The 22391-nt window shown below is 42.8% G+C and overlaps 1 protein-coding gene across 6 annotated transcripts in view; it reads right to left on the minus strand.

The window, feature by feature from the left end:
- The window catches only part of MICU1 (mitochondrial calcium uptake 1), a 104051-nt gene that overhangs the window by 27249 nt on the left and 54411 nt on the right, over positions 1–22391 (minus strand). For 3 of the 6 annotated variants that reach the window (XM_075758984.1, XM_075758979.1, XM_075758980.1), the window contains 4 exons: positions 21747–21812; positions 20422–20536; positions 10596–10678; positions 5762–5959 (listed from right to left, as the gene is read on the minus strand). In XM_075758984.1, coding sequence (XP_075615099.1) covers positions 5762–5959; positions 10596–10678; positions 20422–20536; positions 21747–21812 — 462 coding nt within the window. The remainder of the gene's footprint in view (positions 1–5761; positions 5960–10595; positions 10679–20421; positions 20537–21746; positions 21813–22391) is intronic. The other 3 variants (XM_075758985.1, XM_075758981.1, XM_075758982.1) reach the window with 1 other exon arrangement.

A 22391-nucleotide genomic window follows, 5' to 3' on the forward strand; every position in this document is an offset into this window, starting at 1 on the left:
AAAGTCACGCTCATCAGCCTTATTTCTATTCCCTAAAACTTCTAACACATGAAACACAGAAGAGGGAGGGTACAGGTCTACAGGAATAAGCCTGATAACTCCTTTCTCCTTGGCACTAAGCCCCCATAAGGACTTTTTTTGGGGGAAAAAGCCTCGATGTCAAGTTCCTCTGCCCTTCCAGAGCTGCTGTTTAAAGGTTGACTATCAACATATGCTAGAGGCAGGGGATGACAATGGCGACCCAGAGCATGTGCTCTCAGACTTGGACAGAGACAAGTTTGATCTCCAAGACATCCCATCCACTGACCCCTTCATCCCCAATCTGCCTCTGCCAGCTGAGATTCACCAAGACAAAGAGGTTTGAGCTGAACTCGGTATGTAATAGCACAAAGGGACAACTGGGTAGCAGAAGATCAAACAGATCTCATCCTCCACGGCTGTCTCCCACGTCTCTCAGCTTCCTAGCATCCATCCTGCGGCTGCACAGGCAGTCCATGTGTGCACATTTGGTCTGTTGTCTTAGCAGAGAAGCTGCTCCTAGGCAACACACCAGAACAGAAACGTAAAAGCCAAAGCTGCTCTGACTTTTTCTTTGGTTGTCCAAAAAGCAGCTGCTTTTTAATTGTATTTTCAGCTTATTAATATTCCTCTCCCTGTTCTAATTCTGTGCTTTACCTATTCCCTCTCACAGCAGCCATCGTTTGCCCTTTACCACCGCTGGAGCTTGGACATACCTCTCTCCCACCGCTCACAACCCAGCTACAGCATTTGTGCTCCCCAGGGCCGGAGCTCTCAAGCCGTGCAGTACACGTTACCGAGCCTGGGTTCTCCCAGTGCTGCATCCTGACCTCGCTCTCCTTCCCATTGAATCGCTCGTGCTCTGGGACAAAGAAAGGACCCATAAGGCGCATTTTAGGCTTTCTGTATTTAATGATCAGCCCCCATCCTTCCCTCCTTCCCCATGGCATACGGAATGGTTTCAAAGCGTATCTTTCAATACCTCATACTGCAGCCTCACTGGCACATCCCAGGTGACTCAAACTGTTCCTCGATATGTTCGCACATCAGAGATGCCACAGTGACAAACACCTCGGAACTAGATATAGAACTGACAAAACTATTTAAGTTTACAAAAAATCCATTACAGGACACAGAGAAGGAGGAATTCATAAGGAAAAAAAAAAGGGAAAACGCTACATCCCCTGTCGTTGTTCCCATGGTGGTCAGGCCGGCAGTTGCTGTATTGCCTGTGTTAACAAATCGGTGAAAATCTGTATCAGTCTGCAAGTCCATATAAAACCAAGGCAGAACGCAAATAATCTTGAGTAACCTGGTAACACCATAGTAGTTTTTAATACTTGGTACAGGATTACTCAAATACCAGCTACCCCAGCAGCGGGACTCAGAACAGAAAGGCACTTATCAAGTTACTATCCCAAACCAGATTGTGAAGCAATTCTGGAATCAGAATATTAGTTAAGACAGGGTTGAGATGCAAAAGGATACGGGACTTATAAACGAGATATGTGTAGATGGAATTGCGCGACACCATCAATCACCCCTTCTTCATAAAAAACAACCCAAGCAGCAATCTTATTGGAATTCGTCACGGAAACAAGAGTTTCCAGGGTAAAGAAGTTACTCTTTCTCCTGTCATCTGTCACAGAAGAGACACATAAAAGAAGTCATTTTCTGGATGGCAGCAGTGACGTGTGGTCCCTTTGCCACAGCATCCCATTTTACTTCTCTTTGCTCCTGTGCTTGAGAAGATCTTTCGCTTGGGAGGGACTGCTACGGGGGCATCCTTGATCCTTGGGTAAGCAAAGACCCCTATGTTTAAACATAAGGATACAAATCTGCATGAGGAGTTGACTCCTCAGCCTATCTGGAAATCTCCTTCACAGAAAGGTGCATCCCACCACCTCGAAGCATAGACCCTAGTTCACACCAGACTGAGACGTGGAGTTGCTCAAAGCCATGCAACAGCACAACCTTGCCTCTCCACGTATCGTCTCCTGCCAGGAAGACAGCCCCACACCTACGAGGCATAGGGCTGGATTAGTACCTGCTTCACCAATTCAGCTGAGAACAAATGCCCTCCGTGCGTAACTGTCAGGGAAACAATGTGCTATAGAAATCTAACTGCAGGCAATTTGGGAAAAAAATTTCTTTCCAAAGGTCTTACGCCATAGGCACGTATCCCACTGCTGGCAGAAAGGCCTGGGGAAATTAAACAAGACTAAGTATGGAGATTAAATCGCTGCTATTAGCAGGTTTTGGGTTGCCTTTCAGAGGCGACAGATGTGGAGAACAAAGGGCTAACACATCTTTTCTACATGCACTTAGAGAATCATAGAAAAATTTAGGCTGGAAAAGACCCATGGGCTGGCTGTGAATCCTCTTGGTCCACCAAGGACGTGGGAATATCTAGGACAGACTAACAAGCAGAAATAGCATAAACGATGATGTCAAGTTCTATCTATCTTTCTACCTCACAGAGTACTTTCACTCAAAAAGAAAAAAAAAAAAAAACAACACCGTTTGAGCCAAATTCCGCCTGTCCTAACAGGACACATTATAGCTGTAGAGTCTGTCCTTGTCACTGTTTGTCGCACTAAGTGACAAGAAGAAAGGAAGTCTTTCCATAGGCGCTAATGCCAGGCAGCGTGAATGCAGTAAGAAAACCGTGAGGACTTTGCCAGGAGCTTGCCCCTATCAGTGGGTTGGTTCCCTTAGCTAAGCTAGGCCACCCCACAACGCAAGAAGGTGGCCACGGCTTCCTCAAAGTAGCCAAACCACAAAAAGTTGTAATAAGCTGTTAAAAGCTTCTCCTCTCCCTCTGGCTGTGTTACTTTTCTCATTCTCTTCCTGCAACTGAGCTGATTGCTGAGTTTCCATAAAATGATGGAAAATGTACTTTCATCCAAAAAAATAAGCAAAAAGGAAGAAAAAGTCAGGCTACTTAAACACGCTGTCAGCACTTCAGCCATAAGGAACATGGAAATGTTCAGGGCTTTGCCTGATCTAATTCCTCTGAGAAAGTTTCTGCTTGATCTTAACAAGAAATATGCATGAATATTTTGGTAAGAAAAAAAATGAACTAATATCAGTAAGGGGAAAGTGGGTTCAGATGGTCAGAAACTATTGTTCCAGCTTCAAAGTCAGCAGAAGAAAACGGCTTTCAAGTGCATTAACTGCAGATATGCCTGGATCCTGAGCCAAAGGGAAAACAGTTTTTAAAAAAAGGCCTTACTTAAATTAGATTTCTTTTGGAAGAGAGAAAGCAACCATCCCAGTTTGAGAACAGAGGTACTATGTCCCTCAGGGCCTGCACCAGCCCCAGCAGATATTCTTCAGACCTGCTCATGGTGCATTTCTCCAAAGCCTTTTCTGGAGTTCAGATACCAAACAGGAACAAAAACTGTTTTTCAAATTAACATCTCAGCTTCCGACCACATACTAATTTTGCTAAGCCAGCAAAGGATGAGTAGACAAGCATACAGAAGTTCAGCTGAGCCCGCGGCAGATCTGCCACCAGCTCTTTTCCGCTCCTTCTTGTCCACTGGTAATACTAACAATGCGAAGAGAAGGATCCAGAGACAATCTACATGGGCAGTCGAGCATGAGGCTGACGAAGGACCACTGTGCTCACAGGCTCGTTACCCAAATGGACACATAAAACAAGGGAAGCCGTTAAAAAATCACCTACGTGATTTACCTGAATCTCTGTAGTATGGTATTTCCTCGTGTCACTTCTCACACTCTTCTGATTTGCACAGGTCAAGGTAAATACTTGAGGGATGTCCCTTCTTTTAACTACCACGGTTTTTTTAAGTGGCCGAGTTCATTAGAGAGCTCCCGAGAAAAGGAGCAACACAAACCCACTAGATGCTTGTGAGAAAAGCCATTCAACCGTGAACAAAGACATCAAATGTGAAGCAAGGAGAAAAGGTGGGAGATGATGTCAAAAGAGGTAAAAGCAGAAGGGGAGAGAGGCCACGTTACGTAACGCTGAGGACAGAAATAGGCCTGTATTGCCTAAATCGATGAGAACTATGAACAGAAAAATCAGGTACTCAGGAAAAAAATAAGTTTGGCAGAACAGAACAGTTACTGTTGCATAGGTCAATTTTTCAGTATCAGTAATGCTAAGCACAGCATGGTACTGTGCACAAGGGTGCTGTCAGGAATTCACTAACGATGCATTTAGGATATTCATTAACTTACCAAGACACAAATATCTCTTATTGTCCCCAATTAGTAACTTGTTAGAAAGGCAACTAACATTCACCAGGAAGACACAAAATTGACTGAAATCGCCAAAAACTAAATTAATACTGAAGTGTTGCAGGATGAAAAGAAGAACAAGTACCATGAAACTCAAAATTCCTTCTTAAGTGGGGACCCGTGGAGGGAGCACAGGACTCCAGCAGAATCAGAGATAACACTTCACTGCCCGCTAACTGCCCAGCCCTGGAGCGAACGTGGCAGTGGGAGACCGGAGCAGGATGGTAAACGAGGAGAGAATAATCTCTGTTTCTCCTCCCTTTGTGTTTCAGCTTATGTTTCTTAACCTTAAAAAGAATTTCATTAATTTTCAATTGGTAGAGGCACTGAGGAAACACCACTTTCCGGTCCAAGAAGAACATTTTCTTCAATCAGCCTATTCCCCCTGGAAACGCAGGGCCACACCACTCGCTTTAATGACCAATTCAATGAAGTCAGTGAACTGGACAACTACCTTCATAAAAAAAAAAATTAGTCCTTGGGTCAGTTTCTTACTTAGATTTGTAAAACTCCAAATAAAAAAGGGAATAAAGTTTGCAGCAACTGACTTAACAGCAGCTGAACAAAAAGCTGTTCATTAGCTGGATCACACACACATTCAAATATTAGACAGAAGTGACGGTGAACTCCGAATACTGTCGTCTTAACAGGTTATGGTTGGGGGGGATTTTCTTGTACACAAAATCCTAATTTCTGATGCAAATAAAAGCCTGGCTTTGCTCAAGCCAGGTCAAACCCTTGAGCCTGCTCCAGAGAAGGGCACCGTTTTTGAGTCAGCTTCACTTGGGAGCCGAGACACAGACCAAGGAGTCCCCCGTTGCTATTCTTGTACCTGCTTTAGTCAAAAGAACCAAATGTTGAAGCTTCACGCTTAAATTCCAGCTATGTGACTAGGAGGAGGGAGATCAGGAGCTGCTTAACTCCTAGTAATGCAAAGGAGGAGACCTCCAATTCAGTTGAAGGTTAAGAGTCTCAGAATACATGGATGTTTCTTATAGTGCACGTTAACCCAGGAGTGAATAACAGAGGTCACATACCAGAGACCACCTATTTAACAGGATTCACACAAGGCTTGAACACTTACACAGCCAAAATATTCGGAATAGTGAAGCAAACTAGAAGGTGGAGACAAAAGCAGAGATGAAGAGTTTTGGGATGGTTACAAACCCTGGTCCTTCAGTGAGCTTGCTCACTAGGAACAAGACAAATCTTCCTTGGGAAGGTAGTGACAGAATCCTCACAACCTCTTTTGTCTTTTTCCTGTAGGATCTCATGATCATCTCCATCGGCAGCGCCAAGGCGTTGGCATGGCAAGCACCACATGGAGGGACACGCATCCAGGACCTCCTAGCTGCTGTAGTAATTCCCTCCAAACCCCTCCTGTCCTCTTGCTCTTTCCTCCAGAAACCACATCATGCAGCACTGTCCACACCGCACTGCCCTCTCCACCACATGTAAAAAAATTAATCCAAACCTCGAGCTTCAGAATATCGTGCTGCAGTTTGCGCTGGAAGTCGAGGAAGTGGGAGATGGTCAGCTTCCCCTTCAGATCCGCCCCAAAGAAGTACGTTGTCAACGCAGAGTTGAAGCCAGTTTTCAGGGTGTTCCCCGTCGTAGACCGGTCTCTGTGGCGCATGCCCATGCTGGTTTGGGAGCGAATGATGCTCTGGACCTAAAAATAAGAGGGAGGACATTAATACCAAAACCACCACTGGGACTTATGCTAACCAAGTAACTGTACAAGAACTCCAGGCTTGGCCTTCTTCCTGAAATAATTCTCAAAAGATATGACAATCCAAAAATTTGGCTGAACTTAGGCTTTGGGTTTTTTTCAGTCCTCTCTAAAGAGCAGTATAAAATGCTTAAAACCAGTTTTAAGAAACAATTCACCCAGTTTGCAGATGAGCATTTTAGCACTGATCCTACGCCCGGTTGGCAGAGAGCAGCTTGTTCCCAGCAAAGTCACAAGAGGAGGGAAAGCCAAGGCAGCCGCCAGGGAAGAAAACTTGGGCACAAAACCAGGGGGTTTCTACCCAAGGGTACCCCCTCCTTGCTGCCTGCTGCTCTCTGAAGCTCCTCCATCCCTGGGGCTATGGGGCAAGCTGAGCTGCAGGCAGAGGCTGACCCAGCCAGAGCAAAGGGCTCTCCAAAAGTTCCGCAGGCTGCATCAGCCCAAATACAACCCCAGCGGCAACGCCAGCAGAATAACAAGCGATGCGGAAGTAGCTGAGTTACCAGCAGAGCGGGATATTTGCACAGAGACAGCCAAGTGTGAAAGCACACATTATAACAGCAATACCTCAAGGTTTTTAACAAACAAACCAGGCAGGCAAACAGCATCCTCCTCCTTCCTTGAGCTCTCAGCAGCGCCCTGTACCTTCTTGGAGGCACCGCTCGAGTGGATGCTACGGGAGGATTCATATTGAGGATGAGTGTGAGAAAGGAAGGGAGAAAAAAGCCACGCAACATGCTGCCCAGCACTCAGCCTCGAGACCACAGGCTTCCCGAAGCTCCAGCAAACACCGCTGCTTTGCCTTCAGTCTCTTCCTCCTGCCGACAAAAGTTGGAAGGGAGGAAGGCAAACAGCTGCCAAGAGCTCCAGCTGTCAAAAAGACACCAGAACCTCGTTATCGTGGGATATGGTGTGTTCAATTTTTTTCCTAACAAGAGAGCGAGCGCTGGAACAACCGCAACGGGGATGCTCCAGAGGAGAATGCTGCGTATCACTGCTGGGCTCACCTTGCTTGAAAGGCTGCCTCCGAGCCACAGACTAGTAGCTATTCTTTCACTACAGAAAAAAAACAAGTCAAGTCAGAGGGGAAAAAAAAAAACCAACCCAAAAACCCACATAAAAAAGGTTTTGGGGTTTTTTTTCTTTGAAATATGCACTGTGACGTGAGGAAGGATTTTTGCACTGTAAATAGCAACTCCTTATTTTGCTTTGTGCTCCATTTTAATTGCGAGCTCTGCATGCACATTTTGGAGACAAATATTTATAAACTGTCTGAAGCAATGCAGTTTACAACCAGCCTGGAAAATTGCCCCATTTTCTGCAGAAGCAAATGTTTACCACACTGTAGACTGCTCAATAGAGCATCTTTTCCCGGGTGTTATTTATACAGCATCCTACACCCTCTCCTCTTCTCTCCTCATCTATATCAAGTGTCCGACAGTTTGAAAATCCATCTGTGGGCACTGGAGCCAAAATAATTTTGGCTGGTCCTTATTTTGGATAGTCCTAATACGCAGAAATGCAGGCAACCACTCCAAGAAGTTGCTCTCCAGCCCAGCCAGTGCTGTCCTCCCCCACAGCTCATCGATCGTACGAGGATGTGAAGCACAGAGATGCTTCATCGTCTTTTGTACGTGTTTCAGCCTAAGTGTTTATGACCTGTTTCATCTTTTGCACCAGACAAGGGGAAAAAAAAAAGAAAAAAATCAATGAAAATAGTTAATGGTTGGAAGAGAAATCACGGGTAACACTGCCTGTGAGTTTACTACTTTTCATCCAACTTTTTAATTAAAAATAGAAGAGTAAACTAACAATTTACATGCTGAAGGATGAGAAGTTGAGGATGATACTGATGCAGGCACCGAACTATTCAGCGCTATGCACTAAGCATATGCATCAACTGGAAAAAAAAAATCTGAGGCTCTTTAGTGAGGCCTGAAGAAATTCAATATTTTCTTATTAGGTAGTTAAAGCCTCTGACTTATTCGCATATTAGCTAAATTACTGGAAGTAATTTTCTTTCTTGATGAATACTCTTCAGGTTTTTCAGACATTAATGAGAAAAGGAACCTGCTGTTGGCTGTCTCCAAAGATGACGTGTGAAAGAGGAGTATGACATTCATTCCCATGTGCTCACAGCCAGCAGAGACACAACGATGCTTCTGTGATGACCTTTTTCTTTTCCTTTTTCTACCCATTCTCCCCAAAACAACGTTGCTCTTTTAAACTGCTGCCACCTCTAGCAGCATAATCCTCTGCTGCAGGGCCAGTTCCAGCTGCCCCTACCAGATAAGATATTTATGGGACAGACCTGCAAATCCTGCCATCCTTCATGCTCTGAGGCATTTCCATAATGACTGAAAAAGGGTATTTATCATAGAAATTGTGTGTGTGATATATATGTATAATGTTACGTATGTGCCTCCCACTGAAGCTCTGTGTTTGCTTCAATTCTGTTTGCAAAATGCAGCAAATCCGTGCCAGCGATACCTGCGAAACTGTTATAAGCTGCTTCTCGCTTTCCAAAACAGCTCCTTCATCCTCTGACTTGAAAGCTCTGGAAGATCAGTCTTCACCAAGGTATTCTGATGCTAACCAGGAATTTTATTCCTTTATATAGAGGCAGCGACACAGGTAACAAGCTTAACAAAAATACATCCCTCTTCCTAAGGATTTTTATATGACTTAACGCACATATAACTTCCCTTTGCCTACCAGATGATTTGAAATAATTTAATTTGATTTTGTATTTTCATCTTCACAGTGCTTCCGAAATATTCATCCGCAAGAAACATACTTTCTTACTTTACCTGTCTAATAAAAAAGCCAAACACGACACCTGCATTAGTACCTTGGCATCATTCCATTTTTAGTAGCAGTTAACCATTCTCCATTTTTCTTAAATTCATTTATCCTTGTAATTGAATTCACTCTAGAACATTAGTAACTACTGTAAAACACCTTTTGAATTGTTAAAGATTATCATATGGCTGCAGCGGAGTGCTATATTTATGTACTATGCAAATAGAAGCAAGAGCAGTATTTTTCACTTGGGAAAACAGGAAACTCAGAATTTTTCACAGCTAAATCAGTAGTTTGTAGGGAGGCAGTGCCAAACAGCACAATAACCTGGACGAAGCTGTGTTATTCAAACTTGCACTCTGAGGAAAATGAACAAACTCCTGGGTTTACATTACAAGCTGTCAGGTGAAGGGATATCATATTGGAGATAAGCATACTCCATTCTCCTCATAGTCCAAAGTTTGCATCTAAAAACGTACAGTTAACCAGATATATTACCCAGCTCTGGGGCACACTCATAATAATTTAGTACCTGCGGCTATGATGTCATTAAGAAGGACGACAGCAAAAGATTGGAAATGGGGGAGGGAATTAATTTAACAGATCTGCTTTGCCACTAGTTCTTCCCATTTATAGCCAGTGCCCCAAGCATGACCTCTTACAGACTATTCTGAAGTTAACTAATCACTCCATCAGCTAATAAGTAAAAATTTGTAGCTAGATTATTCAGGCCTGCTTTGTCCTTGGATATCAGCATACAGCTTTTCACCATCTCCGAACACGTATGTCCTCCGGCATAAAAAAAAAACCAACAGAACAACAAAAACACCCCCACAAGGGCAGGTTATTTTTTTTTTTTTTTTTTGACCACAGAGTCTCGCTTCCTTTGCCCAGAAGCAGTAGCTTCTGCTCGCCCATCAAACGTAAAGCCCCAAGGGATGTGGGGTGACAGAAGAAATGCCAGCGGCCACATGAATATGAGGTAGCTTAGCTGTGTTATCTCCTCTACCTTGTTCTTTGAGAACAGAGGCGATGACTCCTCATCCAACAGCGACTTCAGGATGTTTATGAGTTTCCAAAGCCTTAAGTCTGTTTTCTACGGAGGCAAGAAAACCAAACACTTCTGCCTGGGGAGGTGAGACCTCTTCCGCACTGACAGCTCGAGTCTTCAATCTATCCTCACTAACACAGTCACAAAACACAGCTTATAGGAGGACCTCACCAGTACCAGACGTGCAGGCTACGCTCAGTAAAAACCTGCATTAAACTCCCTGCTGATGAAACCTTGTAAGAAGTAGGGGAAAAAAACTAATGAAAATACACTCTCCACATACACATTTTTACATTACATTGAAATAAACAGCTAAATTCTCCTTTGAAGCAGACTCGACTTGGTTGTTCTCCAAAGACAAGCAAAATTAAGGAATGCAATAAAAGCTGTGGAAGAAAATAGGATCAAAATTCTATGACACCAGTACAGTGAAAACAAATTCTTTATCTACTTTGGAGGTGACATCTTGTAAAGATACCATGGAGACAAAGTCACAGGAAATCTGAGTTTATACTTATAGTTGTCCTGGTTAAATGAAAAATGTCTTGAAATACCCAATAAACAATTAGAAGAAAAAGCAGGCAGTGAGGGAACACAGTAGAGAAGAAAAAGACACAAACCAGCAGTCACCAGAAATATAAATCACAGTAACGTCGTAGAGGAGCACTGCACTTATGACTAAGATGCTGTGGCATTAAGAAGTCAACCTGATGTTCAACTTACCTGCTCAAACTCTTCCATGTCCACCTCGCCGTCACCATTCAGATCAAACATCTTAAAGGCGATTTCGAAATTCCTCTGGGGAGCTACATAAAAAAATAAAACACACAATAAAAAAAAAAAAGACTGGTTAACAAAGATACAAAAGCTCAGTAGAAAAAGGCACAAGTTCAGAGTAACTCTATCCAAAAGCAAATTTTTGAAAATTCTTGCAATTTTAAGAAGAAAATGCAGCTTTTGGGAACCTCTAGCTAGGAGCTTCACGGTTCTCCTATTACCAAAGGTCTCAACAAAGAGATTGCGTAGAGGAGATGTTTCTTGAACAAAATTTATTCCATTTACAGATAGAAAAAGCAGGAAAACAAGACACCATCTGATATTTCTAATGACAATCAACAGAAAGTGACCCTGTAGCAGACCTGGACTTTGGGTAATTCTCGTTCAGATTCAGCTCTTGCCTCACTGTGCAAATTTAAACAAATCATTACAGACTGTCTCAGTCCAGTTATGACACTGAGATAACATACGAGCTGGAGCTCACCAGCTGGGACACACCCAAGATGGTATGGTACCTCATTTTTTATTGCATTTAGTCTATGTTGTCATGGTTTATTTAACCAGAACTCTGCAAAAGCATCACTTCACAGCCACCCATCACAGCAAAACCACGCTTTTTCCCCTGCATCCCACCAAAGAATTTCAGTACATTTCCATTTTGGGCTCTGTCACCCATCACCATTTAAAGCTATAACATAGTGCCACAATTTTTTTTCCAAATTTAGCTAATATATGGGAATTTATCTTGTGCTGCTACTTTCAAATACATACCTTCTACAGGAATTTGGGGGTTTGCTGGGATTTCTAAGGAATCTTCTAGGCTATAACTAGTGCTTAGGCTGTCAAATTAAATTAAAACTTAGCCCCTTCTTTTGTTCTGAAGATGGCTCTTCCCCACCCAAATGTGGCAGCAGGATACAGATCACTGGTGAGGCTAATCCCCCTTTTAACCTCATCTATTCTAATGCACTTTTAATATTTCTTGCGGATGCTCAAAAAGTAATGAGTTTCTGCAACCAGTGTTCTGCGTTAAGGCATCTCCCAGATGGGGAGAGCAAAGAGGAATCACTCAGAGAAAAAGAAATTAATATGGAATTAACTGAACTGGATTTTGTACATTAGTTACAGCTTCAATTTAGGGTCAGGAGACTTTTACATTGTGTTTTCCCCTTGCTATAGTAAGTGCTGCAGCACTTTATCACTGAAAGATTCAGCAAACACGTTAATGAGATCACTTCTTCCAATCACTTTGTGCCTTAAACAATGTATAACAACATTAAACCCGACAGCAGGAACAACCTGTCACTAGTCACTTGATATATACAGCACGCGCAGTCCTGCCGTTATCATCTCTGGATTTCTAATTTCCTCATGCCAATTATTCGGGCTTTAAATTCCAAACACCATGCGCATAAGCGATGTCTCCTATAGCCGTGGCAATCTCCAGCAGCACGCGGTGGGTTATTTCACACACAGCCCTGCAGCAGAAGCGATGCCTCCACCCAGCTTCTCTCCTGCCTGCTGGGATGGGGAGATCTTTGCCCACCATCTCTCATACAGGACCGGTCATCCTCAACACCAACTTCGTCGTCTCTTCAATGATTGTACCTAATTAAAGGTATTTCTGCAAAAAGCCTCCTCTGTATCCATCCGTCATTTCTGGTGATTGATTCCCCATTTCTTTGAGAGCGGCAATATTAAGCACCTTCCAGCTACCCTCCTAACATGCAAATAGCATGTCCAATTTTATTCACTTTGGTTGCATGTACTGTGTGAAGGTCTGGACGCAATTTCTCCTTATGAGCCCCCAAAAATCTGCCAAAAGAGTTGTTTCCTCTATGAGGGAGTAGAGGACTATGCAAAGCTCTAATCTTATTACAAGATGCTAGAAAAAGCAATTTACACATCTCATCTTTCTTCCTCCATTTTTCCTGCCAGGGTATGACGATGTCTATTCTGAGATTGGAAAATTTGTTATCCCTTGTTAAAAATTGGTGTGAGCTTGGGGTTTTTTTTTTTTCCCCTTTTCTCTAAGGAAAAATAAAATACCACGTCCCACTCGTGCAGACAGGCTGCACAGAGAAAGCAAGGTACTTACCCCTTGCAAAGGCCATTTCCTTCCTCTCCCTTCTCTAAATACAGTTTTAAGAGCAGTTTATCAAAGCCCCAGAGGAATGTCACTTGCAAAATTAAAATGAACAGTTCAGCATCAAAAATCTGCAGGGTCAGTATTTTCTAAGGACAGGGAAGGAAAGTGTCCTTAAATTGGCAAATTTAATTACTTCATTCCTTTAGCTCATAAGTGACACAGCCTGTTTTTTCCTCTGATCTGCATATCTAACTGCAATTACTTGTAACGACACTTAAATCCAACAAACGTGAATCTGAGCCAAGGAAACCAGAGGGCACCGAAGACAATTAGCTCATCCCGCTCCGGAAGAAACGTTCATTAAGATGTATGCCTCTGATCTCCGCGCAGCCTGAATTTATTGGTCCCAAGTGAGATAGATTATTTCTTCCTCTCCTCTTGGGTGTGATGTTTCTGACCAGGATTTAGTGGGGAAGAGGCATTCTGATGGCAGCTAAACCCCCCCTTGTCCATCCTCCTCCATTACTCATGGTTACATCAGCCTGTACAACCTCCGTTTCTCTTCTTCCTCTTGTACTTACATCTTTCAGAAACTTGCAGACCATAAAAGCAGCAGATACTGGTTTGTCTAGCTAAACTTAGCCTTCCCCCCCCACACTTTTATTCTGCCCCTCAATTTTATTGTTCTCAACTGCAGCTTCTCAAAATTTCCCCGCTGCCTCCTTAATTAAGATGCCTCAAAATGAACACAATATTCCTCCTGCAAAGGTTATCAAAACCATTTAAAGGACTCTTTGCTTTTAAGACCGCGCAATGCCTGTCTTTACAAGGGAAAACCACTTCTGGATTTCCTCAAGTGCTGAGCTGCATTTCCAGCTGATTTTGTGAGTTTTCTCCTCCCTATCCTTTCTGACATTATTCAGAATGAAGATTTTTTTCATTGCAACTAATTTCCCTTGGGCAACGAGTCAGGAACTGGTCAAAGCAGCCGCAGCTTCTTTTCTAGCTTTACTTCTAGTCTTTAGGTGTTCAGGAGGATACAACAACTTCCTAATGACTCCTCCAAATCATTAACACAAATGAAAACACGGTACTGGAGCCCACACCAATACCAATTCATGAATTATCTATTCCCTGCTTTGAGAGACATGCAAATATATCTAGAAAGATCAGGTTGAAATTATTCTGTAGGTCCATAGCTCCACCAGCTCTACACACCAAGATGCTTTTTCAACTCACCTGGGAGTTAGTGCAAAGGGCAATTAACATTTTTCTTGTTCAGACCAAATATTTGGGACCAGAAAGGCAGTAAGAAAACCAAAAGCCACAAGCAGTAGCGTTACAAAGATGAGAAACCTCCACCAGACAAGCAGATGCCAAGCGGCACCACCGACCACATGGAAAAACCCACCCGGATCCATCAGTATAAAGCCCTAGGGAACCTCTGAGGCATTAGATGGGTTGATTCAACATCTTTAAGCCACTTATGTCATTTTTAACTATTTTGAATTATTCAATGGACCAATTTGCAGCACTCAATTGCTCTTTATTGCCATTTACTCTCACCAGAAGCAATGCATTCTGAAAGAGAATAAATGCTCACTAATGAGAAAGGTCACATTTTATTATTTTTGCACTCAACTGACCTTCTCTTCCCCCCCAAACTCAACGCTCCACACTTGGAGGTACCTCTCAACAAATCTTCCCCTCTGACTCCTGTTCCAACTCATGCAGTACATGGCTACAGTCACAAAAATTGAGTGTCTGTAAAGCAGCCACCTCAAGTGGAGATACTGCGTTTTAGGAAAACTATTTCAAACACACTTTTGGAAAATAAGCATTGCTCCCTTCAGACGTGGTTGAAAATTTCTTTCTCTGGATTTAAACACAAAGCAGCTCAGGACTTCAATATTCCTCCCGAAGCCTAGTAACTCGCCAAGGAATTCCAGTGTGGGATGAAAGATCAAGAGTTCAGCTGGGGAGTTATTTTAAGAAAAATTAGTCATTAGGAGTTAAATCTCCTGTGATGGCTTCTTCCCCATCTATCTGAAAATTAAGAAAAATATATATGTACAAAGGCCATAGTACCCTGAAGCCGAAAAAACATGTATCTTAATAATCAATCCAAAACGAACATAGTCCTCTTAAGATAGAGACAGATTTTCATCTAGAGAGATGGCTCTTCAAGCCTTGCAGCATTAGTATTTTCTCTTTTCCTTTTTTTCAGGCCACAACATTAAAAAAAAGCTTATCTTACTCCTCCAACCAAAGATTAATCAAGATTATTTCCCCCCACACACTTAAGTTACATGAATCAGCATGGTCATTATTCTGACTCTGCACAGAGGTATTTTAGCTGAGAATTTTTTCCTGTACATGTTGGAATTGGAACACTTCTGTTTGAAGGAAAGAATTGGGGTCATAGATGAGCTCACACTTACAGGACCGCAGCCAACAGCCCAGCACTGGTATCTGGTTTATTGTAAGTGACTGCACCGGCAATAGGTAAGAGCTAAATGATGCACTTTCATGTAAGGCATCTCCAAATCCTGTAATATTTTTTTGAGAACAGAGTTACAGCCTTATAGGGAAGCAACCATCCACAGAATATAGATGGCTGAGCCCCAGCTGCAATAAATATGGGGAAAACAGGTCTTTTCATACCTGGTAGAAGTACACCTTATTTCTGTTACTGCATGTGCTTGGGGTAGGTGTTATTTCCTAACAGCACGAGCCAGATCATGTTGGCTGGACCATCACGTCCGGCTCACCGGTGCAGCTCCGCACGCAGGGAAAGGGGTAGGAAGTGGCCGATAAGGAACCTGCCATCACACAAAGTAAAAATACCACCACTACTAATACTAAGAAAAGCCCTAAACAACCTAGACCAAGCGAAATGAGGTTTTTGTGAGCTCCTCACTCTAAATCTACACTGGAGGTTCACATGCCTGAACCCAGGCATGTGGATCCAAGGCCTACCTGAGTACCATGTCCCAGGTGACCCCACTTTTAACCTTTCTTCTATTTAATCAATTAAAAAAAATAAATCCATTGAAGAAAAAAAATATTGCTGATTCACTTTTATATTTTGCTTGTTAAAGAGACTGTGTAATTTTGATCCCAAATTTTGTATTTTGGTTTTAATATCAACAACAAACGTGCATCTCAGTTTCAGATGTTTCAGAGAACATGACAGCTCCTCGGCTGGAGTACAAGACATACCTTTCAACAACTTCTCATCAGCTACCACATGACTCTCAGAGCATTGCTAGAAATCAAGATTCCCTCTTAAATGTCTCTCTGAAATAAGGACCTGGAAATAAGCTGTGGAAATGGCAGCTCCAGACAAAGGCCATTAGAAGCTGGAACCCCTGGAGAAAGAGGACACCCCAAACATCTGCAGGTTCTGGGATAGTGCTATGAGCGATGCAAAATTACTCTATTTCCTAATTCTATAGAAATAAGCATGAGTACGTTTCTGAAAGTTCTCAATCAGGCTAACAAGCACTGCATGCCGAGTAGACCTTCCTTGCTGCAAATTCACTATCCTCTGTGATACAGGAGGTTGGTGGAGATCAATCAGCCCATCACACCATGCAAACGCAAGGGATCTGCCTGGGATCTGATCCCAAACTGCCAATTGTGAGAAATCCATCCCGCTTCTGTCCTTCAGCACAGCTACCAGCCCATGGCAGAAGCAGGATGCTGAGCCACAGAGCCCTTGGTCTGACATGAAGCAACCAGGCTTACGTTCGGAAGTTGGGACATCCCTTGGGAGAGGATATCTGTGCTGCTCAGACACATCTTGGAAATCCTCCACAGCAATGACTGGGCTGGCAGAAAGGTATTGAAGACATCCCTGCATCATATAGTGTGGATGGGACAGAGCCATGTATATGCATGTAGGTAAACAGAGGGTCTTGAAAGTTTAAAGATAAAATTAACATGAACAGGACCACAAACAGAAATATTTCTATAAACTCAAAGCAACCTTGTATCTCCTTTTCTTGTAGGAACAAGCCCTATGGCACTTAGTGGTGTGCAACTGTGCTGCGCATCACTGGTTTTGTACATTCTTTTATCATTATTATTATTCTCTTCCTTCTCTGTCCTATTAAACTGTCTCTATCTTGAACCACGAGTTTTACCTTTTTCTTTTCAATTCTCTCTCCCATCGGACTGCAGGGGGAGTGAGCGAACGGCTGTGTGGTTCTTTTAGCTGCGGGCCGTGTTAAACCAGGACAGCAAGAGGCCTCTTGCAGACCAGCACCCATCGGGGATGGCAGAATGCCATGCTCTGGAAAGAACCAGCTGGACACGGGAGAAGGAGCTGTGGGTCTGCTACAAGAGCCCTGGCAAGGGAGTAATTACTTTGGCTGGAGCCAATGCTATTTAACCCTTCTTCCAGGAGGCGTAAATCCAGACACAGTGACAGTCCAATTACGGAAACAACACCAACTTATTCTTTTAATGCCCAGCTTCCTTCAGTACCTGTTAATCAAGTAGGCATTAGCGTGCCTGGACAAGGGACCACCTTTGCTCCGAAATTGCAATCGTCGATGATGGAAAAGCTCTTTCTCTCCTTCCCTCATCTGTGCTGTAAGTCCAAAAGCAAAAATCTCTTTGGTTAGGCAAGCGATGTCTTTGCTTTCCTATGACATTTGAAGGACCCAGGGGAAATCCCACCAGTATTTTGCTTATTCTGTATTTTGCTCATCTTTCTACCACAGGGAGCAGGGCTGAAGCAACCAGAACCATGGGGTATCCTCAAGAGCACTCAGTTCTCATTACCTTTAATAGAAGGCTGACTTTCTGAAGCAATTAAATGCTATTTTATTATTTGTTTTTACAACACATTTTCATGCGGCAACCGATGAGAACAGACAATGCTACAGTGAGATATCACTTGTAAATAAAATACGGTGACAGACACCATTTTCCGTGCAACATGCAAACAGCTCTCTGCGAGCAACATACAGATGAAGCCTCCAGCCCTCTCTCCTCCTTTCCCTCCCCAGCAGCTGCCACACAGCCCGTCTTTCGGACAACACAACTGAAGCGAGCTTCAGCTGAAGCTGCAAAGACAAATTAAATTAAATGCTTTGGGAAAGCACTCTCACAGCTTGGCAGATGGGCAGGAGCCATCTCAGCAGACTTGCTGGGCACGACCCTCCTGAGGAGCACAATCACACAAAGCCCGTTGGGATTCTTGTTTATCATTGATCAGTTTTGAGTTCGATAAGCCAGACCAGACTACGATTGATGTCTTCCCATCACTTGAGCACAGCAGAGGAACATCTCTCCCTCCTGCCTCCCACCCCAGAGCCAATCTCAGACTCCCCTTCTGATTATCCTGCCCTAGTGCTCAATACTGCACCTTCCTTTCTCAATATTTAGTGGCTTTTAGCTATTTGATGTAACCTACAGCTCTCTTGTCCGGATACATGCTTAATGTTTGGGTTATTTAAACACCACAATGGGAAAACCAATATTGAACTGTCAGGTTTAAGACATGCTTTCCTCATTCTATTTTATTTATTTCCCAGGGAGAAAAAATAATCAGGACCTACTGGATTCCTGCAAGGTTATGCTCACTAGTAGGAGAGTAAACCAGCATGGCATAACAGTCAGCGTTCTATCTAGCCACAGGGCAAGGTTTGTTTGGGAGTTTTATTTTTATAAAATCAAATGCTTTCAAAATGAAACCAAAACTCTTCTTCTGGGGAATCACCGTTTGACAGCAGCTCCAGAGGCATTCCTCCATCTTCAATGTCCATTCAGCAAACTCTCAAAATACCTAAAAATCAGCCTAAAAGTCCTGGAACACTCCCCCCTACCTTTTTCTCCCCCCTCCCTCTTTCTGGAAGCTCCTTCCTTGCCCACCCTTCACATCACTCCTCAAAGCACACACCACTCAATTCTGTCTCCTCTTGTTAGTCTGATTCCCCAGTAACTGCGAACACATTTAAAAGCCCAAAAACCAGAGGAAAAAAACCCCCGTCCCTCCCGCATAGCTCTCCAAAATAATGCTGGCTGCTACTCTAACACAACATGGTCCCTTTTATTCTCACAACAAAGAAATTAAAGCAAAGCAAGAACAAATTTCTCTTGCTGCCGCCTGTGGAAGCACATGAAATTAATTTTGTGCCCTGTGTACTTAATTAGGGGGTCACTCACCACCAGCACAGACATAAAGCCAAGGGCACGAGTGTTTTCTAAACCACATTCAGTAATGCGATACGACAGGTTTGTGAGTTCGTCGTCATCTGCAGAGACTCAGATTAAAAGCCCTTGCTACACAAGTGAAAATACCTCAGATAATTTCGGCACGGGCTAGGCTAACATAAGAAAGGAACGGCAAAAGTCTTAAGAGTCAGTTCTGAGGCTCAGTTCAAACAAAAAAGCAGATTGAAATCGTAAAACAAATTCCCTGGATTGAACTAGCTTTATCTCTCAGTGTTTGTTTTCACAACATGAAGGTCATGTTGCCCATCATGTCCCTTTGACAAGAAACAAGACCTTGAACATTGGAGGACCTATTACCGGGGAGAAGCAAAGTGCCATGTTCAGTAAATGAAGAGCTGCCTCTTTCATTTGTCCCTGTTACAGCATGCAAGAACATGGGGAAAAAAAATGAAGCATCTGTTGCTTTTACAAAACATCCAGCTTTTTACAAAATTACTCAGCTGACTCCCTGAACAGCATAGAGCAGGTAACAATGGGAGTGTAGACTAAATCAGGAAGTGTCCACCTTCTTCATTCCTGTAATCAGGTCATCATGAAACAGATACAAGATTAGATGGCCAAGTCTTCTCTTTTTCTTTTTTTTAAAGCCTGAAATTGAAATGTCTTGAGTTCATTTGGACAGCAGCATATTCCCCATTACCCTACATTTTCTAATGGGTCTGAAAAATAACTGAAATTTCTGTTGACTTTCCTGTTTGCAATGCAGCACCTCCCAAGGGGCTAGCGAAGCTCTGCAAATGAGGTTGAGTTTGCTTTTCCCGTGAAGGAAGGCTAGAAACACCATTTGACACTGCCAAAGGCTTCAGTTTCCCTGTTTCTTGCCAACAAAATCAACTTTTCAGTGCCAGCACTTCAAGTGCAGAAGACTTTGCTCGGACAGATTAGCAGATAAGAGAAATATCACTAATGCAAGTCAAGTGCAGCAGCATGAAAAGACAGAAGGTATCTAATGATACTTGTTGAAATGTAAACAGCGTAACTTCTCTCCTCGTTGGATTACATCATGCAGAAGCCTGAGCTTACCCAAGGGAAAATACAGCTGCAGGAGAGAGGTTGTACAGTCTAGTAACCGTTGATGAGCTGGAAAGCAATATTCATCTGAACAACAAGAACATCGCATGATGAACGCAACTCAAGAACACATCTCCATTTACAGTTTTGAACAGCAGGTCAAACGACTCATTCAAAAAAAATTTGCCACCTATTTTAAAATAGGTCTGCAGAAGTCATCGATCTGCTTATCTTTCTGAACCACTACAAGTTAAGACTAAACCAGATGAAGTAATAGCAATTATCCACTTGAAACTCAAGTTTCAAGCAATCAAGAATTCTTTGCAGGGAAATGAATGTAGACAACAATAGCAAACTCATGGCTTGTAAACCTTCAAAATATAAAAAAGCAGTAATTGCAGAGAAAAAAACCCACCCTGTACTTACTGGAAAGGACCGTCGTGAGGAAGATGTAGTCAGAAAAAGAAATGAGTCCACATTCTCCAAGCGCGTAAAATATGCTGTCTTCATCGGCAAACTTCTCTCGCTCCTGGGATAATTTCTATTTATCCATCCGACCCACAATCCAAAAAGAGAAAATAAAGCAATCGATTAAATGGAGCCACGGAAGGCTTTATTTGTATCCTTACCACCAACAAGCCATTCCATGAACACACACCCATACTACCTCCACTCCTATTCAGCGGACCTTTTCCAGCCTTCAAATCTGTCAGAAATGCTCTCCAAAGGTCAGTGCTTCCCCCCCTCAAATCAGGGGTAAGGAATTGCACAACAATAATTAGTTAGTTTAACCTAACTGAAATACAGATAAATAAAGCTATGTCCGTTTTGCTTAATATTGCCTGAATTTGAGAGATTAGTGGTATGAAAATCGGATTTTTTTTTTTAATAGAGGATTCAAAAAGGAAATTCTTACATTTCACTGATAGCATTTTAGTTATACTCTATTGTAGCAGTAGCCAAGAAAGAACTATTTCACATGAATATAAAGTACGATCAAAGTTATCAAAACTGTGTAGTTACGGTAAGCACACAATTCAGGAGCGTGTTTAGCAAGATCACTAGGAGGACCAGGACCGATACCAACCTCGGTCTCTCTCTCTTGCTCCAGTTCTTTTTTCAACACCTTGTTTTAACAGCAAATGTGTTTTATCAGCTAATCTCCCTTACTAAGCTTAAAATCCAAGTCCCTTTGATCCGCTGAAGCTTCAAAGACTGAAAAGGATCCATAAAACTGTTAAGAAATCCACACTGGTGACCCATTTTAAGAACATAGCAGGAGGAGGCACACGCACACATGGAGGAAAATGAAATTAATATAAAGGATGGATGGGGTTATTCCACAGAAACCAGGTCATGCAAGCACAGAAGCATGGTGAAAGCAAGGCTGAATTTAGGAATGGTTTTAAGAAAAACCACTGACAAACACCACCACACGAGGGTCCAGCTACACAACTGTCCCCCACCGTTACCTCTGTCTAGCGGAGGTCCCATCATATACAAGATAAAGGAAAGAAAACTGGTTAACCGACAATAAAATAAGCAGGCAAAAGATAACATCAAGTTGAACGGTTAGACTTGCAAAGAGCAAGAGAGTTTTGAAGCAACTGGGTTGTTGCTTTGACTGGGCGCCGCTAAGAAGCCTGAGTAGACATCCCAGCAAGAGTTAGCATGGAGCCTCGCCGGGTCAGACCCACTGTCTGCAGCTGACGTCTCTCATCCACCTCAGGTCTTATTTTGAGAGAACTCACCATTGTATGTGACTGCAGAGTGGGGATGAGTTCAGCTAATAATTTAGATGAAAATTTAACCCGTATCTGGCTCGGAAACCACAAGAAAGAGAGAAAAATAAGCATATAGATCACCAAAAAAATACAGTTTCCAGGGAAAAATAAGTTCAGCTCTATTGATCAAATAAAATTCTTCCCAGTACTTCTGCCTTTATCACCTGGAGACCATCAGGAATTTAATAAGAGACAAATCACTAACAGCAGATGACATGCTAATGGCATTCATTTCATGCAAGATAACTGCTATTTATGCTTACGGGATACCAGGCTGAAGTAGCATTTACCGAAAAAAAAACCCAACCAAAAACCAAATTGCTTTTGCTTCCCTTCCCATCAAGATGGATCCGAAGCAAAATTACACTGATGCTTATGTTAAGGACAAATAAACAATGTCTGGTTTTCCTTTAAATTGAAGGGAGGATTTGTGGACAAAGCAGTTTTCTGCAGTGTTGCCAGCAGCATCTCACCTGCTCGTGTGATTTATGGCCCCTTCCTCCGATTGCCTGTCTTTAGCAGTATTTATTATAAACTAGCTAGTAGCACCCTACTTCCCCCACTCAAAGGATCCCATTAAAAAGTTCCAGAGGTCAGTTTATTAATTTTTAT

The sequence above is a fragment of the Balearica regulorum genome, chromosome 7 (genome assembly GCF_011004875.1).
Source record: "Balearica regulorum gibbericeps isolate bBalReg1 chromosome 7, bBalReg1.pri, whole genome shotgun sequence".
Classification (NCBI taxonomy): domain Eukaryota; kingdom Metazoa; phylum Chordata; class Aves; order Gruiformes; family Gruidae; genus Balearica; species Balearica regulorum.